Source organism: Penaeus japonicus, unplaced genomic scaffold (assembly GCF_977035675.1).
Source record: "Penaeus japonicus unplaced genomic scaffold, GWHDUDI00000001_assembly GWHDUDI00000016, whole genome shotgun sequence".
Lineage (NCBI taxonomy): Eukaryota > Metazoa > Arthropoda > Malacostraca > Decapoda > Penaeidae > Penaeus > Penaeus japonicus.
The window spans coordinates 35,179,694-35,204,902 of NW_028234418.1; the positions used below are offsets into that span (position 1 = coordinate 35,179,694).

The 25,209-nt window shown below is 33.6% G+C and overlaps 2 protein-coding genes across 20 annotated transcripts in view; one reads left to right on the forward strand and one right to left on the reverse strand.

Annotated features, from left to right (window-relative positions):
- The window catches only part of Su(dx) (WW domain containing E3 ubiquitin protein ligase suppressor of deltex), a 29,416-nt gene extending 19,657 nt beyond the window's left edge, over positions 1–9,759 (forward strand). For all 3 annotated transcript variants that reach the window (XM_043017650.2, XM_043017652.2, XM_043017651.2), the window contains exons 15-19: positions 166–315; positions 712–836; positions 1,050–1,275; positions 1,717–1,813; positions 3,882–9,759. In XM_043017650.2, the coding sequence (XP_042873584.2) occupies positions 166–315; positions 712–836; positions 1,050–1,275; positions 1,717–1,813; positions 3,882–4,054 (771 nt within the window). In that variant the 3' untranslated portion in view covers positions 4,055–9,759. The remainder of the gene's footprint in view (positions 1–165; positions 316–711; positions 837–1,049; positions 1,276–1,716; positions 1,814–3,881) is intronic.
- A 7,349-nt stretch (positions 9,760–17,108) lies between these two features.
- The window catches only part of Galphao (G protein alpha o subunit), a 154,875-nt gene continuing 146,774 nt past the window's right edge, over positions 17,109–25,209 (reverse strand). For all 17 annotated transcript variants that reach the window (XM_043017649.2, XM_086545456.1, XM_086545469.1 and 14 more), the window contains 4 exons: positions 25,062–25,190; positions 22,489–22,618; positions 21,720–21,873; positions 17,109–20,849 (listed from right to left, as the gene is read on the reverse strand). In XM_043017649.2, the coding sequence (XP_042873583.1) occupies positions 20,662–20,849; positions 21,720–21,873; positions 22,489–22,618; positions 25,062–25,190 (601 nt within the window). In that variant the 3' untranslated portion in view covers positions 17,109–20,661. The remainder of the gene's footprint in view (positions 20,850–21,719; positions 21,874–22,488; positions 22,619–25,061; positions 25,191–25,209) is intronic.

Below are 25,209 nucleotides of genomic sequence, written 5' to 3' on the forward strand. Positions count from 1 at the left end.
TTCATTTGCCTTGTGATGTATGATTTGAAGAATGATATATGTTTACAGATGTCGAGAGTAGTAATGCTGATGGCTTACCACTTCACTTGCATCTTAGGATTCAATGTTTTAACACTGACCTTGTCTTTAACTACTTTTATTCATCTATTTATCTTTCTTTTCCAGGCCCTTTATCATGGAAAGTTCATTTACTCTGGGTTCACCATGCCTTTCTACAAGCGTATGCTGAACAAGAAACTTACCATGAAGGACCTGGAGTCTATTGATCCCGAGTTCTATAATTCCCTTGTGTGGATTAGGGATAACAACATTGAGGTGAGCCTTGTTTACAAAAACGTTGTTATGCTTATTTTGTTGTGAGTAGATTATTGGACTCCACTTGCTGTTGATTCCTTGTATGGATTCCAATGTTTATTGTACATCTATGTAGGATTTCTAATTCTTTGAAAAGTTTAAATACCTGTCATATTCTCTGTCTGTTATTAAATGTAATATTTATTATGCTTTTTACAGCCAGATTTGAGTAAACATTCGTAATCAAAATCAAAAGATCATTTTTAAGAATAATAATTATTTACTTTTTATTTTATTATTTGTAAAGATCAATACATTGTACTTTTTTTATTCTTATGTGAATATAGCTACCATTATTGTTATTCTCTTAATAGAAATTGAAAGTATATACCTAATGCTGATTACTTTTATTTCCAGGAGTGTTGCCTTGAAATGACCTTCTGTACAGATTTTGAAGTTCTTGGGAAGATAACTGAAGTTGAGCTGAAGCCTGGTGGAAAAGATATCCAAGTGACAGAGGAGAATAAGGAGGAATATATTGAGTAAGTCTTCATTTATGTAGGAGAGGATTTCATACTTTACTTTTGAAAGCACATGTTACTTTATGAATACATATAACTGTTTGTAGAGTAAATGTTGATAGCTAGAGAAGTCTGTATGATATATGCATATTAATTTAGGAATAGTTAGGTTAAGCAGTTGAAGCATCCTCAGATTTGTTACTTTACATAACAAAATGACACTTATTATTACAGCCTCATGATGCAGTGGCGTCTAACGCGAGGCCAAGAAGCACAGACGAGGCATTTCCTGGAAGGGTTTTCAGAGGTGGTGCCATTGGAATGGTTGAAATATTTTGATGAACGAGAATTGGAGTTGTTGCTCTGTGGAATGCAAGAAATAGACATTTGTGACTGGCAGAAGCATACTATATACCGCCACTACAACCGATCTTCAAAACAAATTATGTGGTTCTGGCAGGTAAGAATGGCTGAGCAGTTAAAGCTTCATTTCCATGATTTGTGTTCATAGTTATTGTATAATAATGATTGCCTGTGTTTTATGGAATTTCTTTAGGTTAGGTTGAATACCTGGTGAGCTTTATTTGATAAAATACTAAATCAAATCACAGTTATAACTTTCTTTCCTTCTTTCTTTCTATTTTCCATCAACATTTACATTTATAGAAATAAGATGATTATGTCAAACAAGAGAATTTCTTTGTGATTTATTTGCTGAATTCATAATTTTATCATAATGAGTTGGTTTTAGAATTACATTTATTTATTGATAAATTATAGTAGTGTTAAATCTATTGAAGTTAAAGATTAAGCATTCCATGCAGTTTTGCAGGGTAGGATCAGTTTTGCACTGCATGAAATATTAGATGTTACTAGAATTTAACTGGATTTTTCTCTGTAGTTCGTGAGAGAGATCGACAATGAGAAGAGGGCACGTTTACTACAGTTCGTCACAGGGACGTGTCGTGTGCCAGTGGGAGGCTTTGCAGAGCTCATGGGTATGTGACTGTTATTTTAAGATTATTACTAAGGTTCCATCTGATTGTGTACATCTATTTTGTGTTTAAAAAATTTAACCTAGTGATGTCAGGTGACGTGACATCACATGCGAACATTTCCCTCCTGCCGGATAATGTTCTATCATGCGCTCATAGAGCTGCAGCATGGAATCACACTGGGAGAGGTCTTGTGCTTAGTCACCATCTAGGCAGCAGGAGTGCCATTCCTCAAAAGTTATGATAGTTAAAAACCCTTCCTTCTCCGTCTTTCCTATATATGTACATTGTAAACACACATACAGTATATGCATGTACTTAGATGTGTATATACTGACCTATAACATAAATTTGCCCAGATATTTTAGAGGGACATTTCGAAAACAAAGGATTTGAGTACATTTTACTATACATATCATGATGAGTTCAGATTAGTGATTTTACAGGACAAACATCTGCACAAATAGTGAATTTGCAACAGATAAGCAAATTTTATTAATTCACTTGTGAAGGCTTAACCGTATCCCAACGGGCACAGCGATAAGTGGAAACCCCCTACACCGGGCCTATGCAATATTGCATCGGGAACATCACACTGGTGTGTCGCCCCGTCATCGAGCATTTAGCCATGTCACACGGTTGTGACACACCGTCATCAAAGGATTAAAGCATCTTTTGTACCAGGCAAATGTTTAGAATTTGCTTGATAACATCACTGCTTTTCAAAGGCCAATTGATTAATGAATACACTGCCAAGCAAAACGTAAATTGTAGAATAATATCTAAAACCATATTTCCCACAGACTTTCAAAACAGACAGAAGTTGGTGATGGTGATATTTTACTTTTATCTGTTTTCTGTTCCTTCATGGTATGGTGCTAAGGTTATAGTGATCACATTTATGCCTATTTGGAAATATCAACCAAGTTAACTTCATGCCTCTACAGAAGTTGACTGTGCATCCGAAAACTAGGGAGGACAGACAATGAGAGAAAAATCTACCTATGCAACCTCTCTTGTCACAGTTGCTTTGATTCCTCCACTGTCCTCTGTCAAATACATTGTCTTGAGATAATGCCTGTTGAGAGTTTCCATTCCACCTCAGGTTGAAAGCACTGTGCTTTTAAAATTCTGTCTTGTGGATTTGCTCATCTCTGGATTGTGTGCAGGTGGAGGATATACTGAATTGTTCTGAACTTCATCAGTCTACAGACAGAAGTTTAGCCATTATTTTACATCTTCAATTAGTCTTCAATTAGTTTATCGTCATTATCCCAGATATTAGTTGTGGAAGTTATATTACTGAAATACTAATGTTATTAGTAACATACAGAACATTTGTGTTTGGTGGACTGCTCACTCCACAGGGTACTTTTTTCTGGGAAAAGGTGGTGCCTCTTATAGGCTTGCAGGTATCTTGTCCATATTTTTTATTGATTTCTTTTTCATTATATTTGGAAAGTGATGAAATAATTGATATCATGGATAGATTAAGTGATAGTCTATGCGCATTAAAAGTTATTCACTGTAAAAGATCAGAATATTGATGCAGAAAAAGATATTTTATTTGATAACCACTTGCACAAAGCCTGGCTTCAACTTCCTAGACTCAGCTCTTGTCCTATAGCCATTTTCAGCTCTCCAGCCTCCCCTTTTGTTTTTAACACAGTTGCCTGTGCTAGGATTGTCAAAGCTAGGTGAAAAGCATATTTAATTATGTTTTAACTGTAGCTGGTTTATATTTAATAGATGTTATATATATATATATATATATATATAATTAATATTTATAAAATATATATACATCTAGACTTTAGATCCTCATTCTCCAGAAGAAATTATTAGGATCTAGGCAAAGAAAGTTGATTTTTGGCTCCCCTAGTACCCAGGAATGTGGCTTAGGGGTCTGGTCAAAAGGGTGATAATCTGTGACTTTAGTGTGATTCCAGACTCAGATAAGGTTATTAGAACCCCAGATTTAGTTAAGGCAATTGGAACCCCCATATTCAGATTTCTTTTCTTCATAATTGCCTTGAAAACTTGGTATTAACGCCCACATCACTCTTTGTAGGGAGCAACGGGCCACAGAAATTCTGCATCGAGAAGGTGGGCAAGGAGACGTGGCTGCCTCGCTCCCACACTTGCTTCAACCGGCTAGACCTCCCGCCCTACAAGTCATACGAGCAGTTGGTCGAAAAACTCACCTTCGCCATCGAGGAAACGGAAGGCTTCGGCCAGGAATAAAACATGGGGACCAAATTATATGTTGAGTGATGATGGAAATTAAGGATTTCATGTAAGTGATAGTATATCATAAGGTTTTCCGTTTGATTGGTTGAATATGCATACTGAAGTAGGGTCGTTCTGGAGTTTAGTGATTCAAAGAAAACCCAATATTGTATCAAGGTTGTGTTTGTAGTTTTGCTGGCAGTGTTAAAAGGCATTTGTAAGTAGCTTAGGCCAGTTTTATGTTATATTATTCAATAGATTAGTCATAATACACTTATCTTTGTTATATTTTTGGTAAAGAAATGATTTATTGTAAACAGACTACAAGAAATAGCATTTTAGGGTTAAGCAAAAGTGATTTATATATCCAGAGGACAAAAGGTTAATGATGTGACTGTACAAAAATAATGTAGGTGACATACTATCATTTTTGTGAAAAATATAAAATGTTAATAATGGAATGTATAACAAGTTTGTATTTAACCATAGTTTTGTTTTCATAATTTGTGGTTCATTTATGTTATTTTTTATGGCTTTTAATCATGATGATCCTAATATATTCCTGAGTAAATACATGTTTTAGTAAAGAAATTAAGAAATATAGCAAAGCAAATTCATGTTCTTTTTGTTTTTCTAATTACCGTCGGACCGCATAAATGCCACCTTCGAAAACAATCTTAAACTGTTTTACTAAGCACCAGTGACTGCCATGTGACATTAAGATAAGAAGTCTTAATGTATGAACTATTTTTTTCAAAAATATATTCTACTCAAAAGTTTGAGTATAAATTGAATCATAGGTCACAGCTTCAAATGAAAAGTTGATTGATTCCTGTACTCATCATGCTTACTAGTCGCGAATTTGTTATATGGCCTATGATCATTTCTTTGGGATTGTTGTGTTTCCTGTGTATTTAGACAAGACACAATACTCACGATCATTAGGTTGCCACACTGTCAAAAATTCACAGTTTTGTAGTGTACCATACAACACTGACTTTTTCACAAGACTATCAGCACTCCTATGTATGTTTACTGTATATTCGTCACTATAATTAAAGGGTTATTATTTCTATTACTTATTTATTCATTTATTTATTTTTCAATTTATGAGATATTTAATGGCTTGTGACAAATAGTCAGTTGTGTGAGATATTAACTTTAAAACAAGTGAAATATGATGTAGATATATTGCTTAAGAGTTGATGACGATGGTGATGAATAATTGTTATTATTGTCATTAATGGTCTTTTTATTTTCGTCATTATCATTAGTATTAATTTTTTTTTTATTATTATTAATATTATTATTATTATTATTATTATTATTATTATTATTAATACTGTTACTATTATTGTCAGTATAGATGTTATTATTAATGCAATTATTATTATTATAATCATCATTTAATATCTTTAATTTTCAATTATCTTGTTATAAATTGCCTATCATGATTATATTTCTGTTGATAATGTTATACTTTGTTGTTTATCTTCCCTTTGATTTTAAAGAAAAAGATTGGAAATATATATATATATATTTTTTGCAGATTTTTATGAAAAATTACTCTTATTATGTTTATACTTTTAAAAGCAAAATACCCTCCAGCAAAAAGTCTATAGAAATGACTGGTGTTATATCCTGCTCACACGCTTTATACTAGTGGACTGAATGCAGCTGTGTGGGTAGTGGTCACTGACAACCCTCAGAGTACTGGAAATAAGGCACAAGTGAACTGTGCAAATCCTGATGCATATTGATGACAGCTCGTGAAAAGAAGTAGTCTTATCGCTGATTCTTATGATCTTATCGTTATGATTTCATTTTATTATCTTTTTTTTCATGCAATATTAGCATTAGTTGAGATATCTATGCTTCCATGATACAGCAAAAATCTATATCAAGATTTTTTTTAAAGTTATGAATGAAAATGAAATAAGAAAAAGCATGTAGATGATAAGGTTGTTCATGATAAGAATGAACTTTTATTTTATTTGTGATATGTATATGTCCAGTATGGTTATTCATCGCTTATTACACATATTCAGATAAAAGATATGTATTTATTTAGATGTCATATATTGTTTACAACAAGAGGAAAGTAAGTATGTATACTGTTGAGTGAGTTACATCAACCAATCATTATTATGATAATGCTTTGTCTAAAGTAGGCTCATTGAAACAATAATTAATGTAAACCTTAAGATGCTCAGAGCTGCTTTTTAAGATATTTTGATATATTTTATTTACCTTTTTTTTTCGCTTGTAAAAATTACAAATCAGTAGCCACTAATTATCAATTATATCATCTGTTTCTTGTCAAAATGTAATCATGTGGGTGGGGAAAATAATGTAAATATGATATGCCAAATAGGTATAGTTGCTAATTAAGCCTTTATTTTATCAGATATTAAATTTAAGTAAATTGACTGCAAAATCATTAATAAAAAAAAACATTTTTGTGTGACATAATCAACACTTGATTAAAAGAGAAATTGCAAAGGATCGTTAATGGCTTCAGAATAACCTAATCTGCCAAAGTCTAACTTATTTTATTGAATGGACTAGATTCCAACTTATTACATTTGCCTCTTGGATACAGCATGCAACTTTATGTATGTGAGTGCAATGGAAGGGTGTAATAGTGAAGTCCTTATCTTTTAAGTTTTCTGTCATCCCTTAATGGAATAGATGAGTTTGTAACAAGTTAATCCTCAAGCATTGGGAATTCAAAAGACACAAATCAAGTATTATTTTAGGCTCATATTTTGATTGTCAACTTTGATGGGTCTTTTGTATCATTAGTCATCATATCTCTCTCTGTTGCTGTTCTCTCTCCACTCACCTCTCTTCTCTTATCCCTCTTCTTCTCTCCTCTCTCCTCTCTCTTCTCCTATCATGCTAAGTAAGTAAATCTTACTTTCCCTCCCCCCCCCCCCATCCGGCTAGTTCATTTACATACCTACAAGGTTAGTGATGACTGAGTAGTATTCTTTGTTACCATTATGCTTATATTATCCTTGTTCCTCAGTCCCCCACCATACAGTAGATGCAGATGGAAAGAGATGTGACACAGAAGGGAAAGTTGTTGGGGGGAAAAAAAAATGTATATTATTGTGAGTGATGTGTATTTTCTATTTGATGTAAGATAGGAGATACTTGGACTCTCTATCGAGGTTAATCAGCCCATGTGTTTTTGTCCTCCAAGTTTGTGATTCTGTACGTAGGAATTCAGTGTGGGCTCAGGAAATTTTTTCAAGGTCAGAAGAAGGATGGAGTAAGTGTTACATTTTTCATGATTTATTTCTTTTCCCCTTTTTTACCTCCTTTTAAAATAGTCACTGAGTTGATGGGGATGAATTAGTTCTTTAGTTACCCTCAACATTTTTGCAAAATTAGTATTTATGAGCTTCTTAGTACTATGTTCATAATTTTTAATCTGTGCACACAGGATTGGCAGCCTGTTTATTTGTTTAAGTGGTTAAATACTGATGTTATAAATTTTAGAAATATTTCCAAAGATACCCATTGTGATGATATTCTATTTAAAGTGTTTTGCAATTATTTTCTTTTTTCTTTTTTTTTCTCCATATTGATAATGTATCATTGCACGTAGTGTAATATTTGGCCTCTGTAATTGACCTGTGTTGTTCTCCATCTTAGTAATGTATGATATAATGTAATTATTGTTTTCATGTGTTTTTGATTATTCACAATTAGTGTAATGAAATTGGATTGTTTCAGAGAGGGCTGTTTATTTTTAATGGAACTGATGTGTGAATTCTAAGGAAAAAAAGGATTTTGAACATATTAACCATTTCTAACCTATTGTTTAGTGGATTAGTGTGATCCTTATACTTTGCTTAAAGTACTGACCTAAGGTTAGAATAGTTAGAATTAATCAAAATGAGGCATCCCTGCAGTCACACTAGTAAACTGGTTGATGTATAGAATATTCCTTAACTATGGTGTACTTAAGAGATTTCCATATGTGATATTTAAACAGATTTGCACTGAGAGCAAATGACGGTGCATTGGCCGAGACAATTAGCTTGTGAGTGTTGAGGAACCAAGTGTTTCACATTGATATGCAAGTAGGAAAACTACCCTATATTATGCTGCATTTTGCTATTCACAGCAAGGTAGTCTGTATATTTATTTTAATGAAGAGCAGCATTTAGAGGAGTTAGTAACTTCCAACCATTTCTCCGGATTTTTGCTGTACTGCTACAAATTGACTGAGGCCCCACTATGAATGGCTGAGGCTTTCCCTTTGCCTGCACTTTGTGATTTTCCGATAGTATGCTTTCAATATTAAAGATGATATAATGGGAGATTTGTATTGGTGCATCGACATTACCATGGTAGCTTCTGGTGTCAAATCACGAGTTCAGCTGTGAAATGCTCTAGTTCATAGGATATGTTCAACTGTATTGTTTTCGGGAGTAATCATTAGGCGGTATTTCTGTAATGTACAGCTGCCTTTCATATTACATACAGTCTTTGGAGACTACTTTGTGAAAAAAAAAAAAAAATGATGTTTGATTCATTATTTAAGGATATTATTCACAATATCAGTGTTACCACAGGTGATAGATATCTAGGTAGATATTAACACTGTCAGGTGTAGTAGTAGTTGCAGTAGTAGAGGCATTTTGTTCCATCAGAAGTTATTTTGTTTTTATTAATCGTCAGTTTTATTTGTTCACAGTCAAGTTGTTATCGTTGCTCTTATTTTGTTTAGCAGTAGAAGTAGTTTTAGCTTCTTCTTTTTTGGCTATATTGTTTTAAGTACTGTAGTGTTAGTAGCAGTGATAGGATAAAAAAAATGCTTACAACAGTAATTCAGATTCAAATAATCATCATAATATCATAGGCATTAACATTATCACCCTTAGTCTTCAGATGTTATTAGAAGTCATTGATATTAGAATGATTTCTTTAAATAATAATATATGTATATGTATATCGGCATACATGACTATGCGCTGATTCAAAGTCTTGAGGTTATGCAATAGTCTTTTCCAATGGGAATTGTTAGCACCACATTTTGAAACCGAGGGAGAAAGAAAGAAAGTAAGAGAGAGAGAGAGTGAGACAGAAATAAAAAATAGTGTGAGTGATTGACTGATTAGTTGATTGATTGGCTTGCTATGATGTCATTGATATGTAATTTAATTTTTCAAGTTGGGCTACATACACAAGCAGCATTGTCAAATATATATTTTTTCTCTTTTTTATTCAATAGAAAAATAAGAATATTTGATTGACAAGGAAGAACTCTGCAGTAGGTTTTTGCCATTATTTTACTAGTGTACCATCATTATTATTGCTTCATAGCAGGCATACAAATGGATGGATAAAACAGATTGTAGTTGTGATTTTTATCATTGCAAGAATAGCTTTATTCAGAAGTAAGATGTATTGCAGATATTGCTTCTCCAGCACAGGTGATTACAGATGGCCATATAGTTTGTACAGTTGTATGAACTAAGTAGTTGAAACTTCAACAGCTATTGTATGTAATGGTAGATAATTACATGTTATAGCAACAGAGATAAAGAAACAACTTGTGGTTGTTTTATACCAATAGATTGCATTATATCTTGCACATGTTGAATATCGTTTGCTATACCAGTTCTTATTTTCATAATTCCAGACGCCTATTGCTATATGTACATATGTAATGTCTGGGTCTGTAAATAAAGTGTATTCCTCAAGGTTCTTATTATTTTCAAGGTGGATTTTAGTGTGAATTTTGTTTGGAAGATGTGTTTAGTTGAGATCATTTTTTCTAATTCGGTACAATGTATATCTTCCCACTGGGAAGGTAACAAGTGCGTCCAGCCTCCAAGCGAGAGATCTCTCCCGAGGTGATGCCACACTGCGCCTTTCAGAGTGCAGGAGAGGCTTTTTTTTTTTTTTTTTTTGACAAGTCAAGAAAAATATATCTATACAAATACAAATGCATTTAGAGGAGGAGATCATGATGTAATAGGATATCATTCGGCGAGGGCAAGATATTCCCATGACGTGATATCACATCACCCATCACAAACAGGTAAACTATGAGATTAGTATTGAACAGTTGCAAGTATACAGAACCCAGTTTCACAATGGAAACGAGATATAGTAAAATCAATTCATATTTTGTGTGAGATAAAGCAATAGAAATAAATAGATAATGCTGAATAAAACAAAAATGAAAGTATTAAATACATAAATTTAATCAATTGTGAACTTAGAAGAATTCACAATGTTTAAGTTGCTTTCTGATATATTTAATTCAAAACACGTTCTAGTCAGACTGAAAAACAAAATCAAAAGAATTTAAGGGAAGGCTCCAGAATAAGGAACAGTTTAGGTTTTTCATTTTTCCTTTATTTTAAACAATATCCACTCCTACCAAATTTTAAGAAAGGTGATTGGAATCCTTTCATTCCTTTTCTGTCTGCATTTAAACATTTTCCTATTTTGTGAGTACCAGCAGAGTACAAGAACGATTAATTTTTTTTTCTGTAATGTTTCACAATGTAGACCATTTTGTTTCATTTTGATGATGCTTGAGTGAGTGAGAGTTATAGTTCAACAGTCCCATTTAGGTCTTCCAATCTTCCAATTCATATTTTAAGTATAAATTGAATACATGAGCTAAAATATTACAGGTTCTTGGATATTATTTACACATTTCTTCACAGATGCAATGTTCATGTTTGCATTAAAATAGTAATTTGTATCAGAACTGGCTTAGTGCCAATTACATATCCTTGTAAAGTGTAACAATGGTTATTTTGTCATTTGACCGTTTTTAGTCACAAGTCTTTGGTAATGACACTGTTATGACAACAATCCACATTTTATTTTGCAAAAGGGTAAGGGTAAGTATACCTGTCCTTATATTCCCCAGAACACAGGCACCTATTTTGAATCACTACTGAACGCATTTTGATGAAACTCAAGAGCTCACACTGCTAATTGTCAATTACATTATTATAATTATAATAAAGATTTATTATTTATTTATAAATAGATGATTCTAAAGCACATAGTCACTAAAGAGTGGATTAGTAGGCTGACCTGACCCTACCTGGTTACCCCTTTTCTTTGATTTTCTGAAAAAGGTCTAATTTTTATTGATATTTTTAATGTTATTAACACTGTTGTTATAATATCTAGACTTATTATCATAACTTTAACAATAATAATGATAGCAATAGAGATGAAAATATTTTTTTCCAACAATTCAAGGCATGGGGTAAACAGGTGAAGTCAGGTAGCCCATACTAGTAAACTCCCTGGGAACTAAGCCCTTAATGAAGCCATCAATGTATACACACAAGAAGAAGATGAAGAAAGAAAAAGAATTTGAAGAAGATGAAGAAGCAGGACTATATAAAAGCACGTGCATTCCCATCACTAAGAGGTGCCAAGGTCGTACAACTAAAAACAGTTCTCTTGGTAACCATTGTTAGTCTCTCCATTCATCATTCAACCACAGGGTTTATTGTGCCCTGTTCTTAACCTTTACCAATGTTTGCCTCAGGAAGATTTTTACGACCATCTTAACCCAATCTCGATGGGCCCGGCGAGAAGTGGCAACCCCCTATGCCAGGCCTATGCAATATTGCATCTGGAACGTCATACTGGTGTGTTGCCCCGTCATCAGGCATTTAGCCGTTGCAATTTTAGTAATATATTATGATTTGTTTATTCTTATATTACTATGTTCATTTCCTAGTTCTCTGTTTCGATGCTCATTCCCTGATTTTCTGTTTACAATGCTTATTCCCGGATTCTCTATTTACAATGCTCATTTCCTTATCCTTATTACAATATTAACCCATTCCCGACGGGGGAATTCTAGCCTTGAATGTCCAAATGCCGGGGCGTTCGAATTATTAGGCCTAAATCAATTGAATGGCCGGCACAATACTGTGCCGCCCGGCAACTGGGCTTTTGAATGCGCGGTACACATGCTGTACCACCCGTCCTGTGTGGGTTAACCTGATTATATTGCAATACTCCTTTATTGATTTTTTTTTTGTACTCATTAGATGGACTATTCCCTAATGCATAAAGTTATTGCATAACGTTTTTTTTCTCAATATCTATTTTAGTACTCATCAATAGATTCTCTTTTGCAATATTAATTTATTGATTTTTTTGGCAGCATCAATCACCTGAATCTCTATTGGAATAATTACCAAATACCAATTTAAAAAATTATTTTCCAGTTCCAATTGCAATAACTGATCTTTTATTACTTGCTTCTCTATGCCAGTACATTTTTATGATTTGCTATTGCAATATTCATTACTATTTTGTATTTCTTTCTTTCTCTCAGTTGCATGTAAATTCCCTGATTTTATCTTACAGCATTAAATACCTGTCTACTACTATACTCATTTTCATTTTTTTTATTCCAGTTTTTTCACTGCAACATTACCTAATTTTTAGTTGCAATAATCATATTTTGGTTGTATACTGCACTACTTTATTTCTGGATTCTCTCTAATAAAAGAAAAAAAGTAACCAGTTATATGTAGTATTTGTATATTTGTGGTTAAATGGTCAAGCTTTATGCTCTGTAGATATTACTATTCTTCCTATAAGTCTTCAATGTTCTTCATGTCTCCTTTTCTGGTAAACACTTCCATGCTAATACTTTCAGTTCAGAATATTGCTATCGTAAAGGAGAATGGCCTTCATAAATTAATCATTTGGTAGCCATGTTTTTTTCTAATTCTATTATCAGCTCCTTCATAGATTAATAATTTGGTAGCCATGTTTTTTCTAATTCTATTATCAGCTCCTTCATAGATTAATCATTTGGTAACCATGTTTTTTCAATTTCTATTATCAGCTGATAATCTAGGGACTGTATAAATGTTTCTAAAGGACCTGAAGGATAGTAAAAAGCTTCAAATGAAATAAATGACATTCACTTCATTCCTATCTAGTCTGATACAAACTGAGTGCCGTCTATGCAGAGTCAGTAAGGTACAATATTCACCTCAGGAGCTTCTACACTATATCCTAGAGAGGCTATTAATACCATGATAAAACTATGTATCATTATTAAATAAAACTGTGCTGGAACTTAAGTAGCATTAGTGCATTACAACCTACCCAGGCAGAACACTGTACATAACTGAGCATGTAACTTATTTTATGATGAGAGGATGGGTCATTTTTGGCATTAGGTTTAAATATATGATGGTTATTAAGCTGGTAACTACACGAAGATGATGGAACCTTCTCTACCACTCGTGTTTTAATTCTAACAAGGGATTTTCCGATCTCGTTAATCATTCATTCTCCGGTTATACTTCCTGGGATTAGTAAGAGCCTTATTAGCTAGGTATACAGACAATGAGTTTTGACAAAGAATATTACAGTTTACTATATAAGCTTTTTTTATCAGATAATGCATCTGATTGCACTAGAATGGGGAAAGTTTTATCAGACAGCCATGCTCTACCATTGCACAGTAACTCTTTCCAATGGCAACATTCTGTCGGCAAAACATTATACATACAAAGAAGTAGAATAAAAATAAAAAAAAATTATAATGACAATTATTTCATCATTTTTATATTAATTTCATATTAACTAATAGTTACTTCTAATGAAATGTTAATTATAAATATTGTGAAATAGGGATATAAGTATTGATAAATATTCAATAATATTCATTCTATATAGACTTCTTATTCACAGGCTTTGCCATGTTGAAAGATGCTGAGTTTTTTTTTTAATTCATTCATATTCCCTGTATTAGATGGCAAGATAAAAAAAATAATCTGTACTTTCAAGCTAATGCTAGTAATGAATATAGTATAGTGACCTAAGTAAAGCAATATTCATTTCACTGCTTGTTTCCATCTCTCATAATGTTAAATACTAATTCCCACAATCAAAAACTGTAGAAAAAAGGGTGAAATATAATCACCAACTTTTCTAAATTGAATTACAACCAAGATTTCTCTAAGTGCTAAAATTTGGTTGTAATTGGGTGCCTAAAACCTTATTGCACTCTTGATACAATATCCCATGGATCTGCCCTTCTACGTCATTCTACAGAAATGGACGTCTGTTGGCGTGAGAAGATATTTCAAAGTATATATTGCTTCTTCAGTGTATCTCGTTTGCTTTGACTATATTTGAAATATTCAATTTTACATGAAAGATGAAAATATGGACTTCCAAACCTACAACACACAGCTACTGGTCCCTGTTGAGGATGTATTTAAAATAAATGACATTACCAACACCTGAAGATCAAGGCTAGTAGTAGTAGTCTGCATGGCAAAAATCTTACTGATGCCCATGATACAGGTGTAATTATTGGTATAATCAGTGCATTACAATACATGAAAAACAATTTGGAGGAAGAAAATTTGCACTGGGAAAACAAATTCTTTTGGAAATCATTTTGCAGTCTGCTCAGCAAAGAATTACTGAAGCTAGTGGTTTTGCACTAAAAATATGAGTAAAGGTGGCATGAAGTAATTTTTTCCCACACTATAAGAATTTCCAATCTGGGAAAACCTTCAACATTCACTGCCTAGAACGTATAAATCGTCAACTACATTTACAAGGCAATGGTACAAAACCTGTATCAGCAATCCTAAAGAGACATTTACATTGGCATAAACTTTGATGAAATGTTCCCAAATAAGAAGTATCTTATTATCTGAATATGGTGATATATGAAAAAAAAGGCTTTAATAATATTCTAGTTCAAAGTATTCAGTTAATGAAAAAGCATTAAGTTTGAGGAAGTTTCTGATATATGATGTTATTATTGCAGAAAAAGTTATCACATAATTCATTTTAGTTATACCATTCCTAGATGAAAATATTCCTTATCATAAATATTTCTATTTTGATTGTTAAGATATCTTAAACTTAATCAGAACAGTAACTCAATCCTAAGTCTCAGTATTAGAGTAGGTATCTAAATTTGTTTTAACTTCGTTTCCCCACAAAATATTCTGTGACTTTAAAGCCCCTTACTATAACAATATTCTGGATTTGCTAATGTATTCCTAGTGTAGAAATCAACTGTCCTGAAATTTCATCTATTCTTTAAAATTAACTCCAAAGACAATACACTAAATAGCACAATTTAAACACAAAAACTGTATATTTCCAGTAATGTTTCCTAGATTTTGTTTATACTAACACAGATACAGTAATTCATTCAGTCTGTATAACACAGAACAGAGACTTCAATTAATTATTATCACACACTCATCTTGCCACTAATTCTCTTTCTCCCTTTCCTATCTGTCTCCTTCAGGTAGACAGGGAATTTTTGGTGGGTTTATCATAGAAGAATCATACATACTCAGCCAACCTCACTATAAGCTGTAATATCATATAATCATAAAATTATGAACGAGTAACATTTATCTTGTAGCAAACAGTCGCAAAATATTAGCCCCAGGGCAACACCTTATGGTAGGGATTGGGATGCCATTATAGAGGATAAGTAACCACCAATATCTAGAAGCTGGAAGATTACACATGAGTATAAGCCACATCATAGGAGGTTGTTTGCTATGATGACAGTTGCTACAGGATCAATAGCAAACTGAAACATACAAGTAGCAACATCTCTGTGGCAAAAGATTTCCTTGTCTGTTGTTATACTCTGTCTCAAAATTGAGTCTTGATGGATGTTAAAGCTTCACTTTCCTCCAGTAATCCTGTCAAAAAAAGTTAGGAAACATTAACAATGCATTTTGATATTGGAAATCCCCAGATTATTTCCTAAATGAAGCAATTTTATTAGTGAAAATGATGGTTCTGAAACAATGCTTGAACAAAAATTTAAACCCATATGTGATCTAAAAAATCTTGATGTTCTTCCTCTGATTCTAAAGTCAGTTTGTATTAAAATTTGTGTTCCAAGCTATAGTCAACTTTCCATATTTATAAACCACACTTTGTGCAATTTTCTGCTTGCTTACCTGTGCACTTTAGGAAACAGATGGTGTACAATGTGCCTTTCACGTTGAGGACACGAATAATCATTATCTCCAAATCGTCTACTGTTGCAGAGTGCATCAAATACCATCTGAGATTTCTGCAAGAAGAAAAATTATAATTATTAGTTCATTTTATAGATCTTGGAAATATCACTGAACAAATAAAAGTATGAAATCAAGTTGGATGATGGCCAAGCACAGTTGTTCTTGTGTATTTAAAATCAATGACAGGGAAAACATCTCCGGCCAAAGAAAACCAAATCTCAAGTTCTGAATACTGCCACACACAATGAAAAATAATCATAGAATACAAATATTAATACATGAATAACCCACTATACACAAAATAGACTTATTTAGTGTAATATAAGTCTCTTTGCCATTGTATCAACACGGTAGTGAGTTTTCATTCTTGTGAGGCATAATAAAACCTACTGAAAATAATGTAAAATCTGACTCTAGTTCTTCCTCTCCTTTTAGTCATAAACTTTACAATATTAATGTCAGCTATATGTCTGCATAATCTAGTTTCTTGCATCTTATGAGTATTTTGCAAATTATATGTCAAAGTCACATTTGAACCTTAAAAATTATTATATAAACAGTACAGAAAAACTAGCTTATTGATCTCACAACTACAAAATAAGGAGGTCATTGTATACAAATGAGAATAAACCATGATCATCATCTATGACTTCAGCAACTTACTGTGGTATGAGTAGCCCTTAATCATCAGACATTTCGGTTCCAACCTTGACTGGATTCTGACATGGCCACAGAAGATGATGCCTGTCACGTCTTGGAGACCGTGAACCTAAATCTCTGAGCCTTGTCCTCAGTCATCAAAAGATCTGGTGGTTTTGGAGAAGAGAAACATAAGCTTCTGAACCTTCAACTTGCTATCTGTTATATATATTAAAAAATCTAAACAAAACATCACTGAGTAAAAATTAAGCAAATGAATATATCTAAAAGCAAAAACAAACAAACAAAAAACAAAACAAAAAAAATGAGCTGCCTTACCTGTTGTTGATGATCAGTTTCAAAATCAAAGGCATAAAAAAACTCTACACTCCAAATAAAATTTACATTTATTCAGCAATGGTCAGTCATAAATAAAAATGCCTCTCCCTATCAGCCGCAACCGACAGGACAGAGGCAATTTGACAATTACTCGCCAACATACACTTCTTCAGAGGAGACAATTATGGATATCTATTCCTCTTCCTTAAATTGTAAATATGTCATTAATATAATTAATATTAATATTACCAGCTAGAGAAGCGAATACACTGTACAAAAGTGAGCAGTCATTTTTATACCATACATGAGAGGATGGGGCTTTATACCATATACATTACAATACCAATGATAATCGGACACCATTACACAAGGATATGCAGTCTACTCTAGACATCTTCGGAACCTTCCCTGCATTGCAGCTTGTAATTTATGAGGGATATTTCAATATTGGTCTCTTTGTGCATAATCATTTTTTTTTCTTTTTTTTTTCTGAAATACTGATACTACTATCTCAAAACAGTAAGAATAGGTTACTTTTATGACCTACTTAAATATTACAAGGAAGTGTGAAGTGTTGATTAATTTTCTAAACCCCCAGAGATATTACATTGTAACACCATACTGACAATCTTTTTTTTATATTTTTCATATATTTTTTTTTATATATTTTTTGATACAGAATCTTTTTTGAAACACTCGGCTTGTGGGCAGTTTCTGTAAGCCTAACAGTAAGACATCAAAGACTGAAGAACTTTACAATTATCATAATTTTTTTTTCTAAGTTTGGCAAATTTTCATAGGCTGTGAGTGCAAGTGAAATGTATGCCTCTCTCACTGTCTGTGTGGGTGTGAGTGTGGTTGTGGGTGTGGGTGTGGGTGTGGTTGTGGGTGTGGGTGTGGGTGTGAGTGTGAGTGTGGGTGTGTGTTTCCTTTGCTTATGTGAATGCCTCTATAAGAATGCAATGAATACAAGAGAGAGGGTGTATTTGGGCATGTGCTTTGTGCTTAAAATCATTATATATTCCAATTAAGCAGATATTCCTATTTAGGCCGTAAACGAGCCCTACCTGTATGAACCATGCAGATGACTGGATATTTGCTCCTTGGGTGGCTTATGCAAGAGATCTGGTACACCAAGTAAAGTCAAAATATGTAGTAGCAAAAAAAATAATCATGGTAATTGCGGTAATCATTCATTCTTTGTGTAGTTTTTAATGAAACAGAGCCAGTAACGAGAGTACGTCAGGCTGAGGAGAAGCCCCCTGGTGAAGCAGATGCTTTAGTTTCTTCTCTTGGCAGTGGGGCAAGCTCAGCAAATAGATTAATTATTTATCTAACACCACCAGGAAGGTTGGCCCCAGTCTCAGATAATCTTAAGATACCATTGTGGCATCGCATGATACATTCTCGATCCTTGTTCATTCCAATGTCTACTTCTTAATGGATCACTGTACCTTTAGTGGGCATAGCTCTAATAAAATTTGTTTTCCTTTTCACAAGTCAAGGAAACCTAATTCTTACTGAACCATGCATTCTAATTACAGATCAACATATTTGCCAGTTACACAAGTTGTTGAATCTGGCTAATAAAGGTTGTTAGAGCTTTTCAGTTTTTTAATAAAATATAAACCTCAGAGGTTAGGGATTCTTCAGAAAACTGGTCCCAATTCCTGATCATCTAAGATATAATTTTAATTAATAAGAAGACACATTCTTCATATTAGAACTGATGGTTACATCTTTTCACAGCACAGGAGATAAAAAGTCTGAGGAATGCATACAAGCGTGGGCCAAAGTCAGCAACTTGGATGTTGTATACCACTTTTCCTAAGCTAAATCAAAGTGGTATATATGTTCAAGTTGATTAAAGAACAAATCCTAAGGATGCTCTGATTGTTCATAATGTCAAGTGTACATAGAGGCAAGTCTCTTTTAATTTACATGTCTGACAAACCCTTTTGTCGCATTTTGTACCCAGTGGTTTGCGCTTGTCCACTCTAATGAAGACCTGTGATTGCTGTTTATACTTCATATTGAATTGCTACTAAATAATTTTCTCCATGAGTGAAAACCTATACATGCAAACCAAGCCAAGTTTGATAGTTGGTTCAATTGGATGGCTAGAGAGCTTTAGAATTTCTTTGAGGATGGGATTTCAGAAGGAATCTCACGAAGTCCAGCTCAAAACCTACAACAAACCACCAAACTTGGTTCGTATATGCTACAGTAAATTTTTCTTACTAATAACATGAATGAACAACTACTGCAATGTTGTACATACCATCAAATAGATATTGTAAGTTCTTTGCAGTTAAAAATAACAGATCAGTCAAGTAAACTTTCAACATTCAAACTAAGCATGCCTCACAGAATACACATTTGACCATTACTAAGGTTAAGTGTGGATGCTGGAGTATCAATCACCAGGTGATATGAATAATGGTGCAAGATAATCACTATTAAACCAACAGTCTTACATGATGAGAGATCTGTGTGGATTAACTTCAATCTTTCGTATAATGACGTTCTCCGTTCCAAAGTTCATCCTATGTTAAATTTTTCTGCTATGTTGTTTGAGCAGATTCAAGATAACATTTTTTTTGTTTTTTTCCATTCTCTTTTTATATTGGTGATCTTAGAAACCTGGCCCATTAGAATTGAGATATCAGAAGAAAAACAACAGAGCAGCAATGGCAACATTTGTACATCACCTCGCCACACTCTGCCAGCGTACATATAGTGTTGTATTCCACTCACTTACTTTTGTGACAAATGACTAAGATTAAAGACATGACTAGAAAGAATGACACTCACTGCTCCAAGCCACCAATGTTTGGCCATTTACTGGATTTTTGTTATGAACATTACTAAGGTTTTGGGCCCTCATTGATATCCACGTCTCATCTGCACATATAACTGGTTTGGAAAATATATCATTTCCCTCAGACACTAAGGTAGGTAACTGCTATGTCTTATTTTGGTTATCAAAAGCTTCAAGGTATCAATCAAAAGCTAGAGTACATTTCTTCATTAGTGCATGGTAAGCACCAAATAATTCAAAATCATTAATGTTCCACCTCTATGAACCAGTAATTTAAGCTTTTCATTCTGATTCAAATCATCAACATTTACTTTTTTTTTATCGAACTTGTACCAGATAACGAGAACTGTAAGGCTTCATTTGGTAAGGAAGTGATAATTAAACTTGGTACTATACAAGACAAGTGGGGTTGGCTGGAAAGTCTTTAACAAGCTCAATTCATAATCACTCATGCAATTCTTCCATGATCTAGAAATGGGTGGCTACAAAGGCCAAAGCGGTCTGTGTCAGTTATGCACCTAGAAATCACTTTAATGGCATCCGTTCCTGTATGACAATGACCGCACCATGAACACGTATGATAAAACTTCAGGACAGTGCCATTCTCGGCCTAGAACTCTCCAAAGGGAGAGGAGATAATGGTGTACAAGGTACAACTAGCCAATTCTCCTGACTAATTCCTTGCAAGACAGGCAAGATTATTATCTGGAGTGGGGAGGCTAGACCACGACTGTACCATCTTTCTCTACACTGAACACACAATCTAGACGAGGCGGTGCAACTTAGTAGAGGCCACATCCACGTAGGTTGTTTGCTATGATCACATCTGTTACTGCGTCAAATACAAACTGAATGTTAGTGGTATCTGTTGCGCAAGTCATGTGACAGTAGATCTCTTTGGACGTTGATTTGTTCTTTGCTTCAAACTGGGCTTGGATGTAAGCAGCTGCCTCTCCATACTCTTGGGCACCTGGAAGGGAAGAACATCTCATCAGTTATTTTGATTTATGTTACTTGTATCTACAGGTCACTAGTTCTTTAAATGAAATATGCATCTTGATTTGGTCTAGTTTTACAAAAAAAACAGTTTAAATTGTCAAATTAAATGATTGAAACATTATTTTCCAATTCTCATTGTCCTAGTTCCTTTTATACCTTTTACACATTACTATCACCTTAATACTTATAGTGTGTCTGCCAGTTCAACTATCCCTTTTTAGCCTGCAAATTTTCATAAAGTTTGTGTTGGGTGAAATATTTGTTTAAATGCTCTCTTGATCACAAAATGTACCTTTCACTAGTCTTTTCCACAAGTTTGCAATCGTGCGCCAAGCATAAGATTAATTTATATTTAATAATTTCCATCCCATTTCCAGTAATATCTTCATCATAAAACTAATATCCTAAGATTAAACATTTATTTCTGCAGCACAAGCTATCAACGTAAACTCAAAACTAACATTCCATTAATTCTTTCCCAATCTTACCTTTCAATACATTGCAAATATCCAACATAATAATATCAAACACACAGAAAACTTGCTAGATTTCTTTTCACGCCAATTTTTCCTTAAACACAAGATATCAGAGTATATCCACACCAAACATTCTATCTATTCTTTCTTTCTTAACTTACCCTTCACTACACTGCAAGTATTCCCCCTATAATGCTAACTAAAAAACACTCACAGATAACTTCACATGCCATCTGTTACTTCAGCATAAGTTACCATAAGTATAACTACATGCATAAATAGTCCTTAATATCCAACCTACAATAGTAAAATCCCTAGAACATCAAATAATCAAATAATCAAAGACAGAGCAGAGATAATCTTACCTGAATATTCTTGGAAACATATGGTAAGTGGACTCTTCTTGATCTTTTCTTCAAAAAGATCTTTCTTGTTTAGGAAAAGAATAATAGAGGTATCTCCAAACCATTTGTTGTTGCAGATCGAGTCAAATAACTTAAGAGATTCTTGCATGCGATTCTAGAAAGAAGCAGAGAAAAGGTTCAGTCATGTGTTAATCATATATACACACCTAAATCTGAAGTCTCAAAAAAACTGATATAATTGATATAATCACCAGTTTCTTTTCCTCTAATCAGAAAATCTGAGCAAGTTGACGCAATCGTTACATATCAAGACATGAATAATTATCAATGTTGAGCTTATTAGTCACTTATATTAATTTCAAATCAGAATACAAGAATTGGAGGAACACAGATATACAGGATGGAAAGATGGCTTGAGTAGGTAGTGGTAAAAAGGTAAAGAGGGAAAAAAAAGGAGAGAGATAGAAAGGAGAGAGTGGGAGAGGTGTAGGAAAAGTTAAAAAGAGGAGGGACACTGGGAGGGATGCGTTACAAAGATAGGGAGAAGAAAATGGGGAGGAGGGACAAGGGGAAAGGCACTAAAAGATGATGATTATGAAGATGATGATGATGATGATGATGATGATGATGATGAGGGAGGAGGAGGATGGAGGAAGGAGGAGGAGGGTGAAGGAGGAGGAAAGAGAAGGGAGGAGGAAAGTGGGCAGGGAGAGAACCCTATTTAGAAAAGGTCAACTAATATCCCTTCGATAGAGTAGGAGAGCCTCACCGTAGTCTCGTCTTCATGCAGCACTTGATCGTATTCTGACATGGCCACACAGAAGATGATGGCTGTCACATCTTCAAAACAGTGAATCCACTTCTTTCGTTCAGAGCGCTGTCCTCCGACATCAAATAACCTGCAAATAAGACATATTTAAGAACTTTCTTCTTTTTACATTATTTATAAAAGAGTGCCCTGTTTCTAAACAGTCCTGTTATCTTTTCCAGATCACAACTGAGTTAAAGTCCAAAGTCTTTGGAATATCATTGCTTCAACAAAATTTTATCTCTAATGCTGAAGATATACATCACATTAAAATGCTTGTCTGTATGTGCTAACCATTCTATGGTGTTACTCTAGAATGCCTATCTTGCAAATGCATTTTATTTCATTCGAGTGGTTCTTTGGAAAATAAGAGCCATCCTGAGATGCAAAATAGAACATAAACAAAATAACAATAAATATATCACAATAGCAGGTCTAAATCCCTGTTCAAATCCACGGATAAGCGATACATTCAACAGTGGTAATACGTTGAATAAAATAAAAACTTTTCACACTCTTATGGATATCTAACAAATATCAAACAGAAGAGAACAATGCCAGAGAAAGAGAAAAGAGAAGAGAGTTGAACAGAAAGAGAGGAAAAAGAGAGAAAAAAAAAGCATTTAAATCAACATGTCCAAATTAAAGAGAAAATACCGGCCATCAATCCACTATCCAATAACAGTGCATGGAAGGGCTCATGGTATTAGTGTAGTGTGAAATTTATATACACAGGAACCTATACCCTCTCTAGCTATTGTTTTATTCATCAATGCATATCAATAAATATTCAGCATATTCAGATATAAATTTTGCAACTATATCCATGAATTGGTAATTTTCATTTATGTGTTTGCTGAATTCTATTCATTTACCCTTTTACTTGTTTAAAGTGCTTGCCAGTGGGATATTTCAAGCAATACATTTTTAAAAAGATTTGAAAGCTGAGGACTCCTAAAGAATCACATATCTATATACATTCAAAATTCTTCCTTCACTGATGTTATAATATATCAATGAAAACATCAATCCATAAGCATTTAATGAAAACCAACTGTTCACATAAAGTTACAATATGAAATTCTCACATACTCTACATAAATATAAAAAAAATACTATGAGTATCTGTATCTGCATCATCATATCTACCTATATCTCTCTCAATAATATAACAATCAATTCATCTATCTATGTCTATATCTATCAATCAATCACCAAATTTATCTATCTATCTACCTATGTAAAATGCACATACATTTTTCTTCCCATTTAATTAGTGTATCATTCACCATATCTAAGATACAAAAAATTGCTGATTAATAGCTCAAGTTTCATAGCAAACAGCTGTAAAAATCACAAAAATGGTTGTGCACAATGAAATGTGTACAAAACTGTGACAACAGCTGGTCATGATCATATGAAAATATAGATTCTAGCATAGTCTTGGGTTTCTCTCACTATTAATACTCATGGTATGACAATCAACATTATGCAGTCTACAAGAAACTGATGAGATTTGAATGAAATGGTAACCAACACCTGTTTTGTGAAACCTACTTATGATTAAGTAAGCACCCCATGTTAAAATGAAAAAACAAAAAATGTAGGAATATCTAGTCTTAACCAGATTTAGTTAAAAAAGAGATTAAAAGATTATAATTATGATCTATTTCATTAGCATTCTCTATTTGAACCCATATCTATCTGGTGCCAAGCAATTAAAGGGCACATAATTTGATTGTGATTTGGTATCACATAGGGTACAATTGATCTAATATTTGTAGGAAAATGCAATGAACTGTATTCATCCAAATAACAAATGGTGTGACCTCAAGTAACACCAACAAATCAATTAGTTTTGTTCTAGTCAGTAATACTGTGAACAGGTGGCCACAATCTATAATATCATGTATCAAGCGGCACGAAATCGTATGTATCTTTCTTTATTGCTGATTTAAAGTGATAACCTTAATCAAGTGTGAATTATTGGGTATCATAGGTGACATAATAATAACTAGGATTTGTTCCCACATAGTATTTAACAATATGACAGCATATGACAGCCATTGGATATTAATGCCCTCATATCAGTTCATTTTGATCATTCTTAATAGCTAATTTAAGTGTGAAGTGAGCACAAGTGCATGCAATCCATGTCTGCACTTACATCCAGATCTACACTGTGTACTGTATACTTAACATACACAAAAAATACAAATACATAAATACAGACATCGCTAATCAAATAATTCTTAATCTCAGTGATAAAAAAAAAATAAACAGCTTGCCACAAAACTAGCAAGAATCATTTCAAAACGGCAACGGTGTCAATCAGTGGCGTACAACTCCGCGGGCTTTCTATCCAAACTTCACTAACAACCCATGCTGACAGCCCTGTTTACTTTGCTGTACAATATGTTACACCAACGCCCTCGCTTAAAAACTCTTATCTTATGAGTACACAGAGATTACTGATATCACCACTGCCCCCGTTTTACGATAGAAAAAACAGAAACTATACCAAAAGTACTTACTTAAAGTTAAGGTTCTTGAAGGAGAAGTGGACCTCAACGATACCAGTGGTCTTGACACGAGTTCGTAGGATATCTTGTTCGGTTGGCTGATAGTCCTTAGCTCCAAGGCGGTCCAGGTCGTCCAAGAAACTGTTAGAAGGAAGAAAAA